General features: G+C 57.7%; 1 protein-coding gene across 2 annotated transcripts in view; it reads right to left on the minus strand.

The window, feature by feature from the left end:
* Positions 1-18,877, minus strand: part of PREX1 (phosphatidylinositol-3,4,5-trisphosphate dependent Rac exchange factor 1) — a 182,677-nt gene that overhangs the window by 13,987 nt on the left and 149,813 nt on the right. For both annotated transcript variants that reach the window (XM_046679427.1, XM_046679428.1), the window contains 13 exons: positions 18,065-18,213; positions 16,386-16,471; positions 14,173-14,309; positions 13,413-13,533; positions 10,508-10,695; positions 10,088-10,249; positions 9,204-9,414; positions 8,496-8,772; positions 6,167-6,373; positions 4,740-4,828; positions 3,400-3,482; positions 3,158-3,248; positions 1,252-1,380 (listed from right to left, as the gene is read on the minus strand). In XM_046679427.1, coding sequence (XP_046535383.1) covers positions 1,252-1,380; positions 3,158-3,248; positions 3,400-3,482; positions 4,740-4,828; positions 6,167-6,373; positions 8,496-8,772; positions 9,204-9,414; positions 10,088-10,249; positions 10,508-10,695; positions 13,413-13,533; positions 14,173-14,309; positions 16,386-16,471; positions 18,065-18,213 — 1,930 coding nt within the window. The remainder of the gene's footprint in view (positions 1-1,251; positions 1,381-3,157; positions 3,249-3,399; positions 3,483-4,739; positions 4,829-6,166; positions 6,374-8,495; positions 8,773-9,203; positions 9,415-10,087; positions 10,250-10,507; positions 10,696-13,412; positions 13,534-14,172; positions 14,310-16,385; positions 16,472-18,064; positions 18,214-18,877) is intronic.

An 18,877-nucleotide genomic window follows, 5' to 3' on the forward strand; every position in this document is an offset into this window, starting at 1 on the left:
TGTGGGCACACACTTACACATGTGCATACACACAGGTGTACACTGAGACCCACACACGCTCACACGTGTGCTCGGGTACCCAGGCACATCTTACGCAGCCACAGCCCTGCGCACACGCAGACAAAGCTCAGACCTGCCAGACACCGGCCTCGTGTCCCCGTCTCTCCTTCAAAAGAGGCTCTTGGGCCCAGGAGGGGCTTAAAAGAAAACCCAGGAAGGCCTTTAGATTTGGCCTCCTGACACACTTTCTGTCCTGCAGAGGCACCGAGATGCGGGCTGGGTATGGCAGTAACAACAGTGGCCACAGCGGCGTACACCCACGAGGACTGACGGGGTGCCAGGCGCTGTGCTCAGTGCTGGATTTGTACAGACTCACAACACACAGGAGGAGCCCATCTTACACAGGAAGAAACTGAGGCACAGAGCAGTCGAGCAACTTGCCAAGACCACACGGCCAATACACGGGAGAGTTGGGGTGTGAGCATGGGCAACCTGGCCGCAGAGTCCGTGCTCTTAACCAATCACAGTTTTGGGAAACAGGACAGCTCAGGGCCAGCACGGACAGCCAACTCAGAGGATGCCGTTCCTGAGAAAACGGCCCTGAGCCCGGCACCTCCTGCTGCCCTGGTCAACTGTCTCCCTGGCCTGGATCCTTCAAATCAGGAGTGGCAGACTCAGATGCCGCCAAGGGCCGGGCAGGCAATGAAGAGGTGTGAAGCCACCTCGAGGCCGCAGGGGTGCTGGGGACGGTGGTGAGCTGGAAGGCACCCTCCACCTCGTCTCCGCCAGGCCTGTTGCTGCCAGATCTTCTGATTGCTCAAGAGCAGCCAGGAATCTGAGATCTCAGATTACAAACGCCGGCAGTGGATTCACGTTTTTTTAACGCTCTAGCATCGGGACCTACTTGTGGGCCCAAGCCGGACTACAGGACCCCCAGCTCATGACCGTGACAATAAATAAAGGAAATGAAGCAAATCCACGATTCGGAGGCTGCAAAGGAACAGGTTCAGCCTTCCCAGCTTCTGACTACAGGGAAGGCCCAGGCCCCTGGTCAGCAGTTCTCTGACCAAGTGAGGACAGTGCCGGGGCCCCGCCAGGGCGGGACACTCAGCTGAGAGAGGGCACTCGCTCTTCACATCCTCCCTGGGCATGGAGAGACGGAGCGTGGAGACGGACCCACTCTTGATCCTCCCGCGTTAACAGCCAAAGGCCACACCAACCCCTCGTCACGTCCTGCCCTGCCCGACCAACCTTCCACGTATCTCTGGATGTCGTCCACCAGGGTCTTGATGGAGCTGGGGAGGTTCCAGGGGTCCTCCTGGATGCTGATCTGGATCAAGCTCCGGCCACGGACTGTACACTCTTCTTTCTGTTTGAACTCTGGGGCAGGAAAGGGACATGAGGGCAGGAAAGGGACGGAGGTGGCATAAAGGCTCTGGAGAATGGTGGCATAAAGGCGTATGTCCCATCACCAGATTCCAAAGCTCAGAATCCTAGATCAAGGATGCTGGCAGGAGTCTTGGGGACTACCTCATCCACAGAGGGCAGATATATGGTAAGTGTGCTACTGATTCCTACTATCACACCCATGGCAGACATCACCAATCAATCTCAGCACCCTTCTTGTTAGTCTGAGGCTGTGACTCCTCACAGCTGCAACCAACCCAGTGCAGACATCACAAGTCAATCACTGCATTCTTTTCTTCTAAACTTGGACACAGTCACACAAGGATTCTCAGGTACCACCTGCTCAGAGCCACAACCAGCCCAGCTGGCACGTGACTTATAACCTAGTCTAACCTTTCCCCTATACAGAGGACGAAGCCCAGGCACAGAGTGGGAAACTGGCTTGACTAAACCACACAGCTGGGTAGTGACTGAGCTGGGACTCGAACCAGGCCCCAGTGGGGCCATGCAAAGGCCAGGCAGACCCAGGCCCTTGTTCTTTTGGCCTCTTCCCTGCTACGAGGTCCCAGGTTTCTGACCTATGTGTGGTCTTGGTTCCTCCGGGTTTGACGTTTCTGCTTGTTAAGGTCCATCCCTGGGAGAGAGGACCCTGAGACAGCAGGAGGGGCAGCTGAGCCAGGGCGCCCTGACTCCTCGCTGCTTCCTACACTTACTGAGGAGCAACTGCCTGTTTCTTTTCCTCTCTCCTGCACCCAACTGGGAGCTTCGGGAGGTTAGGGGCAGTACGGCACACATTTCAGGGTCCCCAGTGCCCAGCACAAGGCCTGGCACAAGCTGGGTCTTGGGAATTACTCACTGGATGGATGGATGGGCGGGTAGATGGGTGGGTAGAAGGACGGGTGGGTGGGCAGGTGAGTAGATGGGTGGATAGGTAGGTGGGTAAATGGGTGGGGAGAAGGGTGGGTGGAAGGACACAAATACCAATTCTTTTTCTCTCAATCACTTCAAGAAGAAAGTCTCAATTTGGTGCTGGCAAGTCCCTAAGACTTCTTTAACTCACTGATCCCTCTGATGAACAAAGAACAGAGAACTCAGGACCTGACTCCAGTACAATGACGTTTTTTGTTGTTTCCTTTAGATTTATCGTTATAGTCATTGTTATTTCATGGCATGTTATATTCATTTTCCATATATAGGGAATTTAACAAGTTCCTTTCAAAACAATTTTTTAAAGGGAGACACTTTTTCAAGAAAGTTATGTCAATAATACAGGCAACAAAATAATATGGTTAAAAAAATGTAGAGATGTAGGCAGATTCTGTGAATATGGCTAAAATGAGGACGGGGGGATGTGGGTGTCTGAGGTTTGACAACTGTGCCCCATCCCTCCGCTCGAGTCACAAATGGGCAGACGGAGCCCAGAGAGGCTCAGGGACCAGCCCAGGGGTCCACGAACTTCTGAAAAGAGCCAGAAGTGGAGCGCTTTGCAGGGCACGTGGCCTCTGTCACTTATTCTTTCTTTCTTTGTTTTGTGTTTACAACTCCTTGATAAACAAGAAACGATGACATCCTTCTCAGCTGGGCATGGACTGAGCTGGCTGACCCTGGATGAGCTCACAGCCACTGGGCCGGCGAGGGGCACAGGCCAGAGGGTGCCCGGGTGTCTGGCCCACGTTCCCCCTTGCAGGCTGTCTCCTTGCTGGGTGCCAGATGCCATTCCCAGCCCCGCCTGGGGCTCCTCTCTGCTCACCTTGCAAGCTGTGGTCCATGGGGAAATGCTTGGTCTCTTCGAAAGCCCTGCTCATGACAGGCCCCTTGAGGAGCATGTGGATGGAGTCCACCTGGGCAGCAGGAAGCTCTCGGTTAGTGTGACCCTCCAGGTTCCAAGGACCCACGACGTGCAGCCCCTGCCCGGGCTCCTGGCTTATAGGCTCTCACCAGGGGTGACGGGAGGAACCCACAGTCAGGCCAGCAGTGGGACAAAGGTCCTACCTGGTTAAAGAGATGCTCCAGGCAGCCGTGGAGCTTGTCCTGCTTGTCTGACGGGATCCGCATGTCGCAGGGCAGCTCGTCCCCTGGCAGGAGGAGGAAGCCGCAGCCATCAACCCCTCCCACCCTGTCTCACACCCGCCCAACCTCTTTCCCAAGAACGCAGCTGCAGTGCTCCGAAACCCACAGGGATTGGGAGTCAGACAGACCCGGGTCCTGGCTGTGGGACACTGGGCAAATCACTTAACCTCTCTGAGCCCCAGTTCATCATCTGCAAAACGGGCAACAGGAACCAAAACCTCACACAGTTGTAGGTCATTGTCATTATCTCCACTCTGCGAATGAGGAGACCGAGAGCCAGAGAGGGACCCAGAGCCCCAGTCTCCTGACTCGGCCCCGCCGCTTCCTTGAATCAGCTGCCACGTGTACGTCCTTCCTAACACCTCCCCGGGACGGTTTCTGCGGCTAAATATCCTGTGTGAGGAAGTATTGAAAGTCCAGCAATATCTTTGATTTTACTCAAGCTTCTCTTAAACTGAAGTACAATTAAAATTAAATTTTTATGCACAGACATCGTCTGAAAGATGCACACGGCAGCAGCGACTGTGGGTGCCTGGGGACCGAGGGCAGGAGGGCTTGTCACCGGCCCCCCCGCCGCCACGGCCCCGCGTGACTTTTGAATTATGAACCACGGGGATGGATGACCTACTCACAGAATCAAAGATTTAAAGGCTGGAACCTTGCAACTAAAATTAAAACTAACTTCAGTCTTTCAGCAAAAGTTGCAAGTACAGTATAACCTAATCTATAAAGCAGGATTTATGTCTGTCCATCCAGCCATCCAGCCCCACGTCCATCTGCATAGAAACAGTGTGCTCACCAATGACCCCTGAATATGATCGTGGTCATTTCTGGGGGAGACGATGAGATTCTGACTGATTTTTCATGTATTTCTTTTGAACTTTTCTGTGTCGTGTGAATTTTTGGTTTGAGCTTGTGTCATCTCTGTGGGAACCATGAGGTCACCCTACTTTAGTGGCATCAGAACACACATCAGCATCTGTCACTGCATCCTGCATGTTTTCATCTGCCCCATGTCTGTGACATTCATGGAGAACGTCAGCTCCACGAGGGCCGGGACCTCTGTCTCTTCATTCGCTGCTGTGGTCCCCGCACATGACAGTGAATATTTGCTGAGTGCATGTGAGAGGAAATACACTATACACCACCCAAAGTAACGCACGATATATGCTGCACGATGAGTAAATTATGATGAAATAAAAGTGAACAAAACAGCCTCACTGGGGGCCACGCTCTCTGTGAGCAGCAGCCGCGACACTCACCAGACCCCATCTCGTCGCTGCCCAGGTAGGAGCTGTTGCTTCTCACGCTGGTGTAGGACAGCACGGAGTCCCGGTTACTGTTACACTCGCTGCAAAGGGGCACAGGGGAAGGGAAGTCACCCTCCAGCTCACATCCTCCAGTCCTGGCATCTAGAACCCAGTTTCTGAAGTGTGGACAAACCCCTGGCCCCCCAGTGGATAGCCAGCGCAGAGAGGCTGCTGCAGGCTGACCCCCAGTGCCAGAGATGGGGACGGCTGTCCGGGTCGGGGGTCCCATCTGATGGTGGGGAACACTCCTGGGCTCCAGCACAGAAACACAGCAAGAAGAGGACAGCGAGCCGTTTTCACTCCAGTGTAACTTGTGTCACTCCTCTCGTGGGACAGCCTTGTCCCTGGACACGGCTGCACATGCCACCCTCACCCACACGGTCGTGTTCTATCCCCCCGGCCTGGCTGGAACCCGCAGGGGACAGGACTGTGTTTGCGCAGCGTGCCCCAGGAGCTCAGGGGGCAGAGGAGCAAAACCACAATCCTGAAATTCTCCCCTTCGCCTTAGGACAATTAGAGGAAAAGACGGAGGGCCCCAAGTGTAAGAATGGCAACCCAGGGAGATGGAGAAAGCCTGGAGTGTGGACACAAGGTGCCAGGAACACACAGCGCCCAGCGGCCAGGGCATCAGAAATGCGACCCAAACGATCCTTGGAGCCAAGGACAGGAACACCGGGAGGACAGGCGCAGGCCTCCCTGCTGAATTCCATGAGTTCTGCATTTTGCCAACAAACAGCTGAAGTGCCCTTGAAGATCGCACTTTACCCCTGGGGTCAAACGCTGTCCCCATCCTTCCCCCAGGACCAGGGCGCCCATCTATGCAAGGAATCCGCTGGCCCACCGTCCGGCTGTTACGGGAAATTGAGTCTTCAGTCTGTTTAACCCACTAATTACGGCTTCACCAATCTTGTTGTAATTAACTTAATCAGTAGAAAAACAATGCAGATCCTCTCAGAGTCAGGAGGAGAAAAATTATCTTCCTCCTTGGATCAGTAAAAATACTGTTTGTTGCAGAAAAGTTAGTTTCTTAACGTCGAGTTTTAAAACACACCTCACGCAGATCTTGACTGTTTCTGCGACCACGTGCGGTCGACTTGCACGGAGGGGAGACGAAGCAGAACGGACGGATGGCGTCCACAGGGGACAGGCCCTGACTCGTGAGCCCCGGGGCCGGGGGCCGAAGGGGGCCTCTGGGACATGCTCCGGGGGCTCGGAGCCCCCAGGACCACACGGCCCAGCAACAGTGCCCCATCCCACTGCTCCCTGGGAACTGGCCTGCTGACCCTGGCTTTCCCGGGGGTCAGTGGCCTCAACTGTCACACTGGCCATCCCCGTCAGACCCCACTCCCCACCCTGGCTGCCCGCAGGGCCGCCCGCACCTGTAGGAGTCGCGGTAGCTCATGGTGTCGTGCCCCGAGTCCTCCTGGTCCTCCTCTGACACCTTGAAGCACACCTTCTTGCTGCCGCCGTGCTCGGTCCTGTCCATCTCGCTCTCTTCGCTGACCAGCGGGGGTGAAGAGGCCTCCTCGGCTGAGGGCAGATCGCAAGACCCGCCCGACGTGGGCTCCGTGATGGTGGACAGGAGCCTGTGGGAAGCAAAGACTTGGGACCGTAAGGCCCGGGCCTGTGGTTTCACTCGCCCTCCTGGAGGCCCCAGGCAAGGCCCAGACCTCGGGCCACACCTTTGACCCCAAGCAGAGGGAGCCAGCAAATGCCGTGTCCCTTCCCTGACAATCCCACCGGCGACCCTGGGGCTGCGCATCCGTGTCCCCCTACGGGGCGTGAGGCACGCAGGGGCATCATTCACAGCCCCGCGGTGCAAGGCCCCAGAGCACAGGAGGGATGGGGACCATCGGGAGAGGCCCGGAGAGCAGATCTCAGTGCTGGGGCCGCACGGCCTCAGCACAACTACTGGACCCCGCCGCTGCCGGGTGAATGCACAGTAGACATCCGTGACAAACGGGCACAGCCGTGTGCCAACGACACTTCAACAAAACAAAAACCAGGTGGCAGGCTGCACTGGCCCACAGGCCCCAGCTCATCGGTTAAGAGCACAGGTTTCTGAGATAGACGGGCCCCAGATTCAAACCCTGAGGCGGCTGTTTCGTAGCTCAGGGACCTGAGACTCAGCTTCTCCACCTGCAAAATGGAGTAAACTCAGTACGTGCATCCTAGGCTGCTATAGAGGTCAAGGAAGTTGAAACGTAAAGCACTGAGAAGACCGTCTGGGGCCCTGTGAGTGACAGAGAAACCCTGGCTGGCAGAGCCTTCCACCTCTCAATGAGGTCAGTGTTACGATTAGCCCGTTTTATAGATGAGGAAACCGAGGCTGAGAGAGGTTAAGACTTGACCAAGGTCACACAGCTAATGAGTGGCAGAGCCAGGGTTCAAACCCAGGCTTCCTGGCTCCAGATCCTACGTTATTTTTCCTTTTATCACGGACGATCTCCATCACGCACAAGCATGGCAGGAACAGTATGACAAACCCCAGGTACCCAGAAGCCGGCTCCAACCGCGGCCACGCAGGCTCCCCCTGTGCTTCCTCAGTCTTCCTCGGCGCTTTGTCTTTCTCCAGAGCATTTAAGGGAAATCTGAGGCATCACATGACGTCCCCTGTAAGACCCTCCACATGTGCCTCCAGCACGTAAGGACGTCCTTCTAAAGCAACGCTTCTCAGCTGGGGCAGCTCTGCCCCCAGGAGACATCTAGCAACGCAGCACATTTCCGGAGGGGCACACACTTAGCAACGTCCAGTGACGTCTTTAGTTGTCACAACCGAGGTGGGTGGGGGCGGAGGGAACGCCTGGCACCCGGGCAGTAGAGCCCAGGGACGCCCCTAAACGTCCCACAGCGCACAGCACGGCCCCCGACAGAGCTCAGCAGCGCCGAGGCCGAGAAACGCGGCTCACCCTCAGCAGACCGTGCTCAGCACACCTCCCACACCCACGCCGCCTCAGCGCCACCGAGGACCCAGGCCACGCGCCACCGCCCCTGTGGTCTCGAAAACGCCTGCTCACAGACCCTGCGTCAGGCCCCCACCCAGGTCCAGCGCCGCTGTCAGCTGCTCTCTCCCTCGAGCTTCTTCTCCAACGGCTCCTCCTCCCTGGACCCACTTCCCTGCCCCCCTGACCATCCATGTGTTAAAGAGACTGGGTCATTTGTCATCTAGAAACGCCACCCTCGGGATGTGGCCAAGGGCGCCCCGAAGTGCCATGTCGCCATCCTCTCTCCCCCATCCTCTGGCCAAGGAGCGAGACCAGGGCTCTGACGGGAGAACAGTGCCAGTTCTGTTGGCAGGAACACTCTGCGGTGGCGCCGTGCGTGTCCTGCTTGTCACCCCAACAAGGAGACCGTGTCCAGCTGTCTCTCTCTCTGCCGTGTTAAAATAATAAAGTTCCTCCAAAACCTTGCACCAAACCGTTTTAGCCTCACTGATGACGCTGCCTCCACCACTCACGTCATGAGAGCAGTGATTCTCCAGCCGGGGTGACTGCGCCCCCCCCAGGGGGCATCTGGCAGCGTCTGCAGACGTTTCTACGGTCACAGCTGGAGGAGGGGTGCTCCTGGCACCCAGTGGGTGGAGGCCAGGGATGCTGTTGAACATCCCACAGGGCACAGGACACTCCACCGCAGAGAATGATCCTACTAGAAACGCCGAGACAGCCGAGGCTGACACCCCGACTGCCACCCGCTCCCGGCCGGGCTCACCTGTTGATCTGGGTGACGTACTGCTTCATCTCCTTCAGCGCCACCTCCAGTCTGGTAAAGAGCTGCAAGTAGGCATCCTGGATCTCACGGTCCTCTTGCTTGAGCAGGAAGCTCAGGCCCCGGTCCTCCTGGCCAGGGGCCCCACTGGCCAGCCCAAAGCCGCTGTCGCTGGGACCGTGGCGTTGCAGGTCTCCTTCCACAGCAGGCAGGCACTTCCAGGCTGGGGCGGCCATGGTGGTGATGCAGTGGTGGGTGTACGACATGGGGTTCAGGTGGCCTACAGCGGAGGCAGGGAGAGCTCACTTGGAAACGGCCCCTTGACACCCTTGGACAGAGGTATACAAATTCATTTCAAGGATTCCAATGAATGAGAAAATTCCCCCTTTTAAATATTCTCTTCATCCACTAGATTCCTTCAACAGGAAAGTTTCACTTTTGTGCTAATATGCTTTTAACTACTGTGATTTTTTTCCTTGCCTAGAATGCAGACATGATGGCTGGTACTCCAGCAGCCATTCTATACCCTGAGGCATCCTTCAGGATGGAAGCCACATCTAGAGATGGTGGCACAGAAAGAGAGAAGGAGCCCAGATGCCTGATGATGGTGGAGACACCATTCCAGCTCTGGACTGCCAGCCTCCACACGTTTCTGTTAAGTTTTTACAGCGTGAGATCCAAACACAATTTCTACCAGACGCACGCAGTTACCTTGCTCTGGGTCAAGGCCAATGAGGGAGGGTTTGCGACCAAAGCGGATACTAAAGGATCTGCCAACCGAGGGAGTGGTCTTGGGGTAGGACACTTCCATGAGGTTGACGTGGCAGTTGGTGGGGCAGAAGTCCAGGCCGCACAGCAAATGGGGCTCCAGGGCTGCTTGTTTGAAGGGAGGGCTGACCCTGTTCTTCAGCTGGACTGCAAACTGAGAAAGGAGGGGACACGATTCAGGGGCCTGGGAACTCCAGCCCACCCCCAGCATCCTCTTTATCCCGACCTAGGCCAGACATTCCAAGACTGAACCAAATGCCAACAGCTCCCAGTGGAGAGTGGATCTCCCCGCACCGCCTCCCACTGGATCCAGACTTGAGGGGAGGCCTGGAGAAGCCTGAGGCCTCTGAGAACCCACCCATATCCGCTTCTCAGTTTGGCTGCACCTGAGCCATCCCGGAGGAACCACCTCCTGCTGACCCATGGTCCATGAGGTGCAGGGAAGGCTGCCTCCCCATCCCCGCTGTGACTGGTACAGGCCTAGGGAAGGGACCCAGGCCAAGCCAATAAGAGCCCTCACCATGTTCCTTTTCTACTAGGATTGCTAGGGCTGAAGCTACGAGGGACCATTCTGTCACCATATGAGAAGAGCCTGCCTGAGAGCAAAGCCAGCACAGGAAAACAAAGTCAGGAGAAGGAGAGGCCACACTCCTGTGACAGTGTGATAGCTGTTTGAAGGCCTGGATACAGCCATGCCTGAATTCCACCTCTGGACATTTCAGTAACATAAACCAATGAATTCTCCTGTTTGTTGAAGCTAAGTTGGGTTGAGTTCTGACATTTGCAACCAAAACACCCAAAGCTGAGACCCTGCAGGGTGCAGGTACCTCCCGGTAGCGGGCGATCCTCTGGCCAATGCTCTCCAGCTTGGTGTCACAAATGTTGCGGAACTCGTAGTGGGACATGGTCCTGATGTTATTGTTCAGGGCCATGAGCCGCCCACAGTTCTGCACAAAGACGCTGTCATCGGCGGCAAAAGCCTCAAGGATCTGCAGAAACATAAACAGCTGCTGAGTGCTCCCCAGGGGCAAGGGAGGGTCGGAAGGGGCCGATCAGCAGTGGCTCCCATGGACCCCGTGATACCCGTGAGGGCAGGTCTCCTGCTGGCCCATTTTGCAGGTGAGTAAACTGAGGGTAAACTAACAAGTCACTCTCCTACTTCCCACTGCTACTAAGTGGAGGGGCAGGGACGAGAGCTCAGGGGTCCAGGCTGCTCCCCGCCCAGGACAAGGCAGCACCCGCGAGACCTTGGCGGTGAGGCCGAAGCAGCCGCGGGGCTCCACGATCTTCTCCAGCACGTGGCACTTGACGCCTGCTGTGCTCATGTACTCGTAGACCACGCCGTGCTCCAGGGGCACATTGTCCACCGTCAGGCTGACCACAGGCCCATCCTCGTGCAGGCTCAGCTGGGGACTCAGGGACAGCAGGGGGAAGGCTGGAAGCCAAAGGGACAGGCAACCCTGAGAAGGGGTCCCCACCCCAGAGCCAGCGAGCCCCTCGACCCAGCACCGCAGAGGCTCGTGTCGGACAGACGGAACACTGTCTGGAACAAGTTGTTCACCCCTTGTCCGAGAAGATTTTCCTCCAAGGATTCAACCCTTGTGCCCCATTCCCAGTCTATGTGGCTCCAAAGAGGGAGCCCACTGCACCCTTCCCACCAGCACAGGCCTGGCCCATCAGCATATTCGATTTCCCCTATTGACAGCAATTGGTTCAAAACAAGTATGTGACCCAAGCTGGGCCAATGAGACTCAAGTTTGGGATTTCTGTTGGATCTACAACATTCTCTTTTTCAACTGCAGAGCCACCACGTGGAGAAAATAGCATGTAAGAGAGAAACCAACACAGAGGAAGCAGAGCTGAGAACTGAAGAGAAGAAAGGGACTCCTCGTGAGACTATACAATGCACTGGATCGAGCCAGACCTGAAGCTTGATTGACCCTACTCAGACTTTTTAGTTTGCTGAGCCAATGTTCTTAAGTAGGCCAGATTCAGTTCTGATTAACATGGGCCCAGAGGCCACGCCGCTGGTGACAGATCTAGGAAACGAAGCAGGCACTTTACTGGACTGAACTGTTTTCCTTCCCACTGGCTCCAAAGGGTACCTCTCAACACGCACACCAGTCTCTCCCCTGACCCTCGTCCTGTTACCACCTGTCCCCTCTTTTGTTCTTTTGTTCACGGTCTGTCTCCCATCACGTCAGCGCCATGAGGGCAGGAGCCCTGTCCCCCTTGTTTACATGCATCCCCAGCTCCCAGAACAGGCCCGGCACACAGCAGGTGCTTCCACTTGTTGAAGAGCAGAAACGGCAGCTGCTCCCAGTGCGGTGGACTGTCACCCTCAGGGGTCCCACGTGCTGTGGAAGGAGGCCCTCAGCCCCTCCTCTCAGAGGGGCAAGAACTGGGCCCAGGGCCGCCCTGGCCTCTCCTCCCTCCCTGCCGGCCCGTCCCCCTGGGGTCCCTCTGCAGGGCTCTGTGTGTTCCTGGGTCGGGGGACAACTCCCCGGCCAACCCCGTAAACCCTGGTGCTTTGCTGACCCCAAAGTTCCCAGCAAGGAGCCCGGGCTGTCAGACGGAGGCCTCCAGAGCCCTCGTGCTCCCACGGCCCCCGGCCCACGCCCGGCCCAGCAGAAGCAGAGAGCAGCGTCCAGAGAAGCGACTGGGGAGGAAGGACCAGCATCCAAACTACAAATGTTCACTGAGCGCCTACAACGTGCCAGGCAGAGTTCTGGGCTCTGAGGACACAGCAAGGAATAAAACGAACAACAAAACCCCTGCCCCGGGGGAGCCTGTGCCCAGGTGAGGACAAGAACAAACCGACAGCTGTGTGACACATGTCAACAAATACATGCGGTGAAGAAAAACAAAGCAGGATGAGGCGACAGCGAAGGACACAAAGGGCTCCTCTATCTAGGGCATTCGTGAGAGCCGAGTCAGAGGAGCACCAGCCAAGACCCACTCTGGAGGAAAGCATTCCATGAGGGAACTGCAGGTGCAAAGGCCCTGGGGCAGGAGCCATTTGCTATTTAAGAACAAGAGGCTGGAGTGGCTGGAGCAGAGAGGCGAGCAGGAAGGTGATGAGAGGTGAGGCCGGAGAGCCAGGCTGGGCCTGGAGACCATGAAGAGGGCTCAGCTGTTGCCCTGAGTAGGGTGGGAGCCACTGGAAGGTTCTGTTCAATTTTTTTGAGGACAGCCCACAGGAGGAGAGGTAAGGCAGGACAGGGAGAACAGTGAGCAGCCACTGCAACGGTCCTGGTGAGAAATGACGGTGGCTTGGACCAGGCAGCGATGGAGGAGGGGGAAGCGGTCAGATTTCAGATGCCCGAGGAAGGCAGAGGCAATGAGATGTGCCGTCGGAATCGAGGTCGGGGGGACACAGGAGAAAGAGGACGGTCCAGGGGGACTCTGGGGTTCAGGCCTGAGAATCTGCAAGGACGGGGACAGGACACGGGAGGAACGGGTTTCAGGGGAAGGTCAAGAGTTCGATTTTGGCCACGCTCAGGCTGCGACGCCTCACAGACGTCGGGGCGGCAGGTGGAAAGACAAGCCCGGAGTCGGGGTGGAGGCTGTGGGAGCCCACGGCGGCAGAAGGACGGCTCGGAAAGACGCTGGCATCCCCCTCCCCAACTCTCTAAGGATGCATGCCACATGGCCAGGGGGAATCACGGTTGCCGATCAGCTGACTGCACAATCAGGATGATCCGGGATTGTCCAGTGAACCCAGTGCAATCACCAGGGTCCTCAGAGGGGCAGATGGAGCGGAAGGGGCAGGACGAGAGGGACGGCGGCGCAAGGAGGACTCAGGCCAACAGGGCTGGCTCCTAAGACGGGGAAGGGGGCCAGAGGACCAGGGGACGCACGCGGCTTCCAGAGGCTGAAACAGGCGTGTACACGGACTCTCCCCAGAGCCCAGGGAGGAAGCAGCCCTGCCGACCCCTGACCATGGCCCAGTGGGACCCAGCTTAGCCTTGGGGCCTCCAGAAGCTACGAGAAGAAACGCATGTTGTTCTGGGCCAGCGGGTCTGTGGGCCTTTGTGCAGCAGCATCGGAAACTAACACAGAGCTGATGGTATCGGGACGGACTGGACGCGCCCAGAGGGAGCGCAGACACAGAAGGGGACCTGGGGCCTCCCCCACCGCCTGTCCTGTTACCTGAGTTGGGCTGGTCCTCCTCCTGGGCCCCATCACCATCCAGGTCTTCGCCGGGGGCCTCCTGGCTGGCTCGGGCCTCCTGAGCGTCCTCGTGGGTGTGGTAGACCCACTGGTACAGACCCTGGGGGTTGGGGGGCAAGTAAGAGCCAGGAGCCCTGGGAGGGGGCCAAGGCCACAGTGGCACGCCTCCCTGACTCCACAGCGCAGGCTCTGAGCCCGTCTGTGACACCACCTCCGGAGAGGCCTCCAAGATTTCACTCCAGAACCTTCCAGAGGAGCCTCCTGTCACACTCAGCCCCCACCCTGTATCTATGCTCCACACAGAGGCCAAGGGAGGGGGTCTTGGAACATGGAAGTCAGACCCACCGAGCAGGAGCCTCGGCACTGCTGGGCCTGGGTGGAGACACATGCGGGCACCCGGTGGGGGCACCACAAACACGGCCTGAGCAAGGTCACCCTCCACTGAGCCCGCCCCCACCAAGAGTGACATCAGCTTGTGCCATCGGCGTGACTGTGCCCCAAGTGCCCGTGTGGTAAGAGGGTCTTAGACACCCATCTCACAGCTGGGGAAACTGAGGCCATCACGGCCCAGCTCCAGGGGCGTGGGTGGCAGAGGGGCCCAGCGACCAGGCCCAGCTCCCTCCAGGGAAGCACCACCTGAAATGCTGTGGGGCCTTTGGTCCTCCCCCGAGAAGGAGGGCAGCCCCCAGCCCTGCCCCGCAGAGCAGCTCCCTGACCCCTCTGGCTGCCGGGCGCTCACCAGGGCGTCCTCTCGGTGGCTCCGGAACGCCTGGAAGTGCTCCAGGACCTCGGTGGCGCCGGCGCCCATCACGTTGTTGCCATTGACCTTCAGGATGCACTGGCCCGCGCACAGCCCTGCGGCCGCAGCCTCCGAGCCTGGGAGGGACAGGAGCGCGTGAGGCTGGACACCCAGTGAAGACGGCCAGGGCAGCGGCAGCAAGGACAAGCAAGCAGTTGGACGCTGACCCCACACCGCCCCCGAACACTCCCTCTCCATCGCTCCCGCCCTGGAGCTGCCCTCCGACCCACTGCAGGGGGCAGAACAGCCACTGGCATTCTTTGCCCTTTGGCAGAAGAAACAGGCCCAGAGAAGGAGCAGCCAGCCCAAGGTCACACAGCAAGGACAGCTGGACTTGAACCCGGGTACGTTTCTCTCCAGAACCTCATCTCCTTAAAGACCTGCAACAACCTGCGACACTGGCACCAGGAGCAGCCCCGTTCTGCAGACAAGGAAACGGAGCCTCGGGGCGGCAAAGCGACTCGAGATCATGCGGCTAGGAGAGGCCGGGACTGGAAGCCAGGTCCACCAGACTCCAAGCGCATGTCTTCCAGCCAGGCCACGACGCCCAAACTGTAGGTCTCAGACCCCAGGGTTTGAGTGGTTCAAAGGAAGGGTCTGGAAAGGCAGGTGGATGCCCAGCTTCATCTGCATGTGGGAGGCTATCAGGCCTGTGTGGTGTGATGGAGACAACTACAGGCCCGGACCCCGGGGCCTTGGGTTCAGACCCTGGCTCTGCCACTGATCAGCTGTGTGACCTCTGGCAAGTTCCTTAACCTCTCGGCACCTTGGTTTCCTCATCTGTAAAGCGAGGGCACTGATAACTTCTACTCACAGGGTTCCTGAGGGATTCAGTGAGTTAAAGCCTGTCAAGCAGTTGGCCCACACCCAGCTCTCAGTAAGCGCTCAACAAATAGCTGTTTTCCTGTTTTTGCCCAGTTCGCCTCTAAACGCCTACTCTCCTCTGCAGATGCTCTAAGGCGGGTTTCTCACCCCAGCACCACTGACACTTTGGACTGGGCGCTCTCTGCTGTGGGGCCGTGCTGTGCACCGCGGATGTTCAGCAGCCTCCCTGGTCCCTACCCGTGAGATGCCAGTAGCACCCCATGCCCAGCTGTGACAATCACAGATGTCTCCAGACATTGTCACATGTCCTCTGGGGGGTGAAACTGACCGAGCAGAGAACCACTGCTTTAAGGATAAAAAAAATAAAAACCCACTTCAAAAGGGTAACAAATTCTCAGTAGCTTTCTGCGTGACATGCATTTTCTTAATCAACACACATTAAAAGTACAACTATGACCAGAATAAATGAACAATTAATGTTTAAACTTTAAAAGGGGGGCCCTAGGGCTGACCCAGTAGCATAGTGATTAAGTTCGTGCTCTCCGCTTCAGTGGCCCGGGGTTTGCCGGTTTGGATCCTGGGCACAGACCTACACACCGCTTATCAAGGCATCCTGTGGTGGCGTCCCACATAGAAGAACCAGAAGGACTCACAACTAGGATACACAACTATGTAGTGGGGCTTTGGAGAGGATAAAAAAGAGGAAGACTGGCAACAGATGTTAGCTCAGGGCCAATCTTCCTCACCAAAAAAAGCATTAAAAAAAAAAAGATTCCTGCTTACTTAAAAAAAAGAAAGTGGGGCCCTTAGAGGCAAAAAGGGTTGGGAGCCCAGTACCTGAGACCTACCTGGTTCATCTCCAAGATACAGTAACCCCTTAAACAGCATGCAGGGAGAAGGCAGCACAGAAAGCAGAGGTCTCAAACTGGGGGCCTACGGGCTGGTTCTCACCACAGAAGTGTGACCAAAATTCACATTTCTGGCTTCTCTTAAAAAATCAAATCTTACAAGAGTGGGACCACATTCCTGCCTGGCAATAATGGGCTTGAGCTAGAAAAAAACTGCCCCTTTTAGAGTGAACACCTATTTTTTTCACCTTGCCATAGTCCTCACCACTCCCTATTGTTTCCTCTCAGTCACCTATTTGTAACTGCCTGACCCCCAAAGCCATCTGCGCTTGCCAGCCTTGAATACCAGCAAAGAAAGTAAGCGCCAGTGGTGCACGAGGAGGCACAGGCTGGTGGAGACCGTTTGGCCACCTCCGAACTCCCACCACACGCACAGACGGGTCTCCCAAAGCTGGCCTCTGTCTGTGAAGCCCCGCTCACCTCTCCCCACAGCGTAGACGTAGGGCGGGGCAGCTCCACGGATCTGGAAGCACAGAGCCTCTGGATGGTCAGGGACCTTGATGATCCTGCGCCAGACAGAAGCCGCCATAAGGAAAAGCAATATCACCCCCACCAGCCCAGGGGGCCACCCTGGGAAGCCCCCACCTCTCAGACTCGGGAAACGCAGCCCAAAACAGAGAGAGAAACCAGAGCCCAGGCCAGAAGCCCTGGCCTGCCCTGGGGGCTGCCATCCACGCACAGAAATTCCAGACCACCCTCTGCACCCTCGCCATCCCTTGCTGGGTGAGAGGGGCCCCTGGGGCCAGCCGAGCACCCTGGCCAGCGCGTGTTTTATTCCACATCAGGGAGGGTGAGAAGGGAGCCAGCACATCCTGGTGCTGACTCCAAAAACGGCCACACGCCCCCTGCAAAGCACGGTTTGAGGGCCCAGGGCCTGGCCATCCCGCGGGCGGACCCCAGAGCAGCGTGGGTGGCACCTGCCCCGGGTCGTGCAGTGGTGTCCTCAGGTAAGCCAGGGGCTCCAGTGCAGCCGTCTGCTTCCACCCCCCACACTGGGCCGCAGGATGGTCCCCGTGCCCGCCTGCCAGATGCGGCCATCCTGGAAGCCTGTCCCCAGTCCCAGGGGTTTCCGGAATTTCACGCAGGCACGTTCCACCTTGGTGATTTCTGCACTTCCACACACCAACCAGACTGTGGGTCACTTTCCCTAAACTGGCTTCCCTTTTCACTGAAATCACCATATTTAACACTTCCCGTTGCTCCCGTCAATAGAAAACCAGGAGCATGTGCCTTAAATAGATGATGTGAAAACCGAACCCACGATTTCTAAAACAGAAAATGCTTCTCCCTGGATACCACCTCCATCTGGGATCCAGCTCTTCTCCCCAGCCCCACGGTGGCCATCAGCCTCCTCACCACGCCCCCCGCCCACCTCTGCCCCTCATGATCTGGTCTCCACCTGCAGCCAGAGAGATCCTGCCAGAAGCCACGTCACACTACGCCTGTCTCTGCTCAGAACCTTCCAGTGGCTCCACCATCCCTCCAAGGGGCACCAGGTCCTCTAGTGCCTGGCCTCCACTGTCCGGCTGACCCCTCGCCCACCCCTCCTTCTCACTCACTCTGCGCCAGCCAATCAGCTTCCTCACTGTTCCTCCAACACATCCGCCACTGTTCCACCCCGGGGCCTTTGCACTAGCTGTCTCCTCTGCCTGGAACCCTCTCCCTCCAGAAGTCCCCTGATTCCCTCCTTTACCGACGCCAGTCTTCAGCTCAGTTCTCAGCGGCCTCCTGACCCCCGTGCCTCCACACAGCCCCTGTCCTCTCCCAGCTTTGGTCCACGCCGACTACCACCTGGTTCAGTAGGTCTCTGACTTCTCTGTCTCATTTGCTCTATCGTCTGTCTCCCGCTCCACCCTCCAAGACTGAGCTCCATGAAGGGGAGTAATGTGGCCATCCAGACGCAGCTGGATCCCCCAGTGCTGGACCACCACTCGGCACACAGCGGGCACTGAATGAAGCCCGGAGGAGCGAACGAGGGAGCAGCGTCACGCCACGCGCCTGCAGAAGGAGCCGCGTCCACGGGGAACCAGGGGCTTGGGCCCCGTCACCACCCCCAGCCTGAGAGGAAGGCAGCCGGACCCCCTGGCCAGGACACTCACTCTTTGGCCTTGGTGGCCACCAGGAGGCGCAGCGGACGGCGGGAGCAGAAGGACTGGTTGAGAAGGGACTCCACCTCGGCGAAGGGCCGCAGGAACACCAGGTCCTCGTTGATGGAGTAGATCTTCCTGCCCACCTGCAGGCCGGCCATCTTGGCGGGAGACAGGCACGGGGGTCACCACCTCCCCTCCTCCTCCCTGAGGAACCCTGATCGCTCCGGCAGCACAGAGCCGGCCCCAGGGACCAGGCACGACCGGAGTGAGCCCTGGCTGAGCCCCTCCGTGGTGAGCAGTTAAGGGGCTGTAAGACCCAATGAGCCATGAAGGCAGGCCTGCTGGAGGCACCAACAGGAAGGATGTTTTCCTCCAGAAGAAACTGCTATGGCCCACCCCTGCGGGAGGGGACACGAGGCACTGAGCAGGGGCAGCCACCTTGTAACCATGAGGGCTTGCCCAGGACAGTGGAAGAGATGCCAACTTCGAACCAAGACTCGCAACCACCTCCTTCTAACCTCATTTATTAACAAATGGGACTGTGGCTTCAGCCACCATGAGGCCAGCATGTGGCTCCCTGCAGCCAAAAGCACTTCTCATCGCTACACAGAGGTGAGCGGGTGCCTGGACGGCGTGGCAGGCGCCTCTCTCCACCCCACGCCCCCAGGAGCAGCGGAGACGACCGGGGGCTGAACCCCTGGCCCACCCTCGACGCGCTCCCCTCCTCCTCGAGAGACGCTGTGTCCACGACAGCGGCACACCTGTCTCGGTCGAGCCACTGAGCACTGGCTTTTCCACTATCACAGCTGATTCCGAAAATCT

The sequence above is a fragment of the Equus quagga genome, chromosome 12 (assembly GCF_021613505.1).
Source record: "Equus quagga isolate Etosha38 chromosome 12, UCLA_HA_Equagga_1.0, whole genome shotgun sequence".
NCBI lineage: Eukaryota > Metazoa > Chordata > Mammalia > Perissodactyla > Equidae > Equus > Equus quagga.